This window comes from Poecilia reticulata, linkage group LG1, assembly GCF_000633615.1.
Source record: "Poecilia reticulata strain Guanapo linkage group LG1, Guppy_female_1.0+MT, whole genome shotgun sequence".
NCBI classification, from domain to species: Eukaryota; Metazoa; Chordata; class Actinopteri; order Cyprinodontiformes; family Poeciliidae; genus Poecilia; species Poecilia reticulata.
In genome coordinates, this window is record NC_024331.1 from 22,454,799 (window position 1) to 22,459,096 (window position 4,298).

At 40.4% G+C, this 4,298-nt stretch overlaps 1 protein-coding gene across 1 annotated transcript in view; it reads right to left on the reverse strand.

Annotated features, from left to right (window-relative positions):
* Positions 1–742, reverse strand: part of exoc1l (exocyst complex component 1 like) — a 2,437-nt gene extending 1,695 nt beyond the window's left edge. The window contains exons 1-2 of the mRNA XM_008416396.2: positions 460–742; positions 173–351 (exon numbers count right to left, since the gene is read on the reverse strand). Coding sequence (XP_008414618.1) covers positions 173–351; positions 460–580 — 300 coding nt within the window. The 5' untranslated portion in view covers positions 581–742. The remainder of the gene's footprint in view (positions 1–172; positions 352–459) is intronic.
* Positions 743–4,298: the final 3,556 nt, after the last annotated feature.

Genomic DNA, 4,298 nt, shown 5'->3' on the forward strand with positions numbered 1-4,298 from the left:
ATAGATAGATAGATAGATAGATAGATAGATAGATAGATAGATAGATAGATAGATAGATAGATAGATAGATAGATAGATAGATAGATAGATAGATATTTAAAAATGCAGTAATATCACAAATGTAGCCATAGAAAAGAACTACACGCAATTGATTAAAAGAAATGTGAATTACCACATCAGGATCTCTTCCATCAACAAGAGTCAGGTCATGCAGGGACCAGATCTCTGTCCTTTTGTAGCATTCCTGGATGCTGGAACGTTTAGTTGGTAACTTCTTGGATCCAGATTTTTGGGTTGACTGAGAGATCTGACAATGCACTATGCTTAACTGCACCACTTTTTTTTGTCCAACTGTGAAAACAGAAGTGCACTTACTTTTAATTGGAAAAGGGATGCAGTGCGGCACCGGGATTTTCATCTGCAGTAAAGACAGGGAGGAAAAAAATAAGAGTAGTTTACCTGAGACGCAGAGAAAATGCCTTCCAGGCGTTGGCTCTTCGATTTCAATAAACTCCACAAGTCTGTGCTTTGCAGGTCGAAATAAAACTCTCTGCATCTCTTCCCTCAAAAGAGACGACATTATGGGAGAAAGGGATTCAAATTTCACAAAAAGGGGCCTCAAAACAAACTAACACAGAATATTTCAAGAAAAAAATGGGGAGGGGAAAAATGAGATGCTGATCGTGACTGGGAAAACCCAGAATCTGTCAGAGGTGGGGAGGGAGGTGGGGATGTTTCCTCTGAACTGATGGTAAGAAACATCTGTGGCTGTGGGCTGGTTGTGTGTGAATTCTGCACACGAACAGACCACTGTGTGGTGAAAGAGTTTGACTTGCCTATTAACATGTTTACTAGAGTGGTCTAAGTAGCAAAGAAGGCAATAAAATGCTAATCTCATCATCACTTTGCATTTTTATTGCCCTCGTTGGGATCCATTATGATGCCAGGAAGGATCCTGTTGATGCCTTTCACGCCTACATTTAAATTTTTCAGACATCACAAAAAAAACAAACAAAAAAAAAACACTTTCCCAGAGTTTCAAATAATTTCCCAGACAACACAGAAATTCAGAATGTTTTTTTTTTATTGTTGCCTTTCCGTCTCCTCCTCTCACTCATATTCAGACAGTGATAGATAATGTGGCACTGTGCCCGCTGTTTGTCTGTGATTAAACGGTTGTTGTGTGGGAAAAGGATGTCCCACAGCACTCTACATGGTTTCCATTACCCTGTAGTAATTCAATCACTGAGAATAGTTACAACTGAGGTGAAGCACTTACACGAAGGGTGGTGGTGGGGGCGAGGGCTGCTGAAAAGAATGCAATGTTTCTTTAATGATGGCTCCTTGAGATGTTATGCTGCACATGTCAACAGACCACTACCTCTGAGCATGCTTTTCAAAGATTTCAGAACCTCTCTCGGAGCAAAACATCACCCTGATTAACCCGGGCCAAACTGCTGATTTGATTTGTTAGCAGGACAGAGTGTGGCTCCATTGGATTTGTCATATTTGAGAAAACAAAGATGAGTCCTTCCACTGCTAAGTGCTTTACTGTTGCTGTTGTTGTCGATGGTCTTTGTGGATGCTCACTTGAGAGGCTTTTTGTCTCTGAGATGGAAAGATAAGCGGATGGGCAGGGAGCAGAAAGGAAGCACACGAGTGTTGAAGACCTATGAATAACACATGAGGTTTATTCTACTTACCTTGTATCACTCACTAATATGAAGAGTTCAAAAAGTGTCTTCTGTAATGTATGCTGCTGGCATGCATGATCATAAAAGCATCATTCATTTCCAATGCATTTCATGTGAGGATGTCCTGTTACATTTGGAATCATAATAAAGGTAATGTGAATGAATTAGGCCATAGTTTCTTGTTTGGAGTGGGCACAAATGCAGGAGACTCCAGGAAGAAACAGGTGAGTGATAACCGGCTGTTGAATGGGGCAGGAATGCAGGAGCAACAGTAACAAGGGTAAGAGTCAGTTTCATGATCCATTTAGAGTTTCTGTTCTTGCCTAGGCTTTGTGTTTTTATTATTTTTCGAAGTATATACACAGTTCATTATTGAGATATTTGATTCTGTTTTTGTGGTCTCTTTATGTGTACTGGTTTAGACTCTTACTTTAGAGTTGGTCATTAGCTTTTAGTTCATGAACTGTTAGTAAGATTGTTTTTTTGTCCCATATAATTCTGTCAGTGTTCATGCCAGTGTTATTTAGTCATTTTCTCTCAGCTTCTCAGTTTAGTTCTTTACCCAGCTGGAATATCTTCCCTTGATTAGTCTCACCTGGTTCTTAGGTCAATCTATCACCTCCCATGCAGTTTAAAGCCAGTCTGTTTCATTTCTCCTTGCCCAGATTGTCCTTTTCCACCCTTGCGGTCTCTCCTGTGCTTTTGTCTCTGTTACTTTCATTGTTCCAGTCAGTTCATTTCCTCTTTTGCCTATTTCTTAAATTTTTATTAATACTAACCAGCATCATTATACCCCTGCCTTAAACTAAGAAATGAAATCCGAAAAATATAGAACTAACCCACAAAATCTAAGAATTACTCAATGACAACCCAATTTGATCATCAATGGTGCTGCTTTAGAGAGAGCAACACCAAGTTCCTGGATGTGTACCTCACTTAGGATCTTTCCTGGAGCAGCAACACCCCACTTCCTCCACAGACTAAGAGCCAAACCACTGATCCCCACTATGTCCATTTTCTATTCCAGAACCACTGAAAGCATCCTGGTGGTAGGTGACTGCACCACATCCTGCAGGAAGACATTGCAGCGCAGAGAGCATCAGAAAAGATTATTGGTACCCTCCATCTCACACTCCAGGACACCAACCAAACCCGCCTGGCCCACAAAGCACTCAGCATTAAGGTCTTCTTCCGTCTCCTGTCCTCCGGGAGGAGAATGCAGAGCATCCAGACAAGAACCAGCAAACCCATCAGGCCAGCATTATGCTGAAGTCCTTTTCCAGCTCTTCCCAGTTTTCCTTCTCTGTCTCTACCCCCATAAACCTTTTGTCTCATGTGTTTTTACAGGTATTTTTCTTTACCACATATTTCTATTTTTTATGTATATTACTGTTTGCACCAGGGGTATGAGGGAATCACCATTCCAATTCTGTGTATGCTGTGCATATGGGAGTTTTGAGGAAAAATTTTATTGAATTGAATTTCAGCTTTCTGATATTTTTTCTGTTATAATTTCCTGATCTATGAAGGTTAATGTCTGCCTTATTTAATTGGCCTCTTCTTGTGTCTGTCCTGTTTAGAAAAGTTAAAGAGAAATGGCTTTCCTCATCACGCTTATATCCCTGGGAAACAGAGTCATACATTAAGTTCAGTATATTTTATAAGTTTCAGTTAGATTGATTTTATGGAAATTGTTAATGGTACCAATAACTGATTTTGTAACAATTCTTATTCTCCCTGCATAATAAAATAAAAGAAATAGAAGAAAAATACAGAGGTTGTATTTTTCTCAAAATTTCAATGTGATATCATAGTACTGTAATGTTTGTGGGACACAGAAAATGCAGAGTAAATCTGGCTCCCTTCATTTAAAACAGTATGCATTTAAAGTGGAAATCCTTTCTTGAGATCAGAAAACACTGAAAAATACTGTAGGTGAAAGAGATCAGCGTGTAAAAATGTGTCTGTTCATAACAATGCTGTCATCCAAGTTCCATCATATGAAAACAAACAATCGGGATCCTTAGAGATTCAAAAGCTCCAGTCTGTCATTGGCTTTAGTCCATGAAAGCTCTGGAGTTCAAGATGTGCAGATTGTTAAGGGAACAAGGGGACAGGAACAGCATGTACTCTGTGCTGAAAGGGACAGAGCTGTCAACAAGCAGGTCAAAGCAACCCTCATTGTACAGGGCCCAGACCACGTGGTGGCCTATAAGATCACATCTATGTTTGAATAAGAGGAGCAGAATCTGTTTAGTACAAAATGTTCTCTCCAGTAGAGGGTGCTAATGCTTAGGAAATGACTTTTATTCAAGCACCCATGTGAACATGCCTGCTTTTTCTGTCACACTTTACTGCTTTGCAACTGAACATGCGTGAATATGCGGTTTGCTGTTGTTGTTTTTGAAGTAGTAACATTGCTGCTTATTCTGTCACAGAATTTCACTGCTTTGCAATTGAACACCTACTTTTACATTTCCATCCATCCATCCATTTTCTTTCACCCTTGTCCCTCAGTGGGGTCGGGAGGGTTGCTGGTGCCTATCTCCAGCTAGCGTGGCGGGCGAGGGGCGGGGTACACCCTGGACAGGTCGCCAGCCTGTC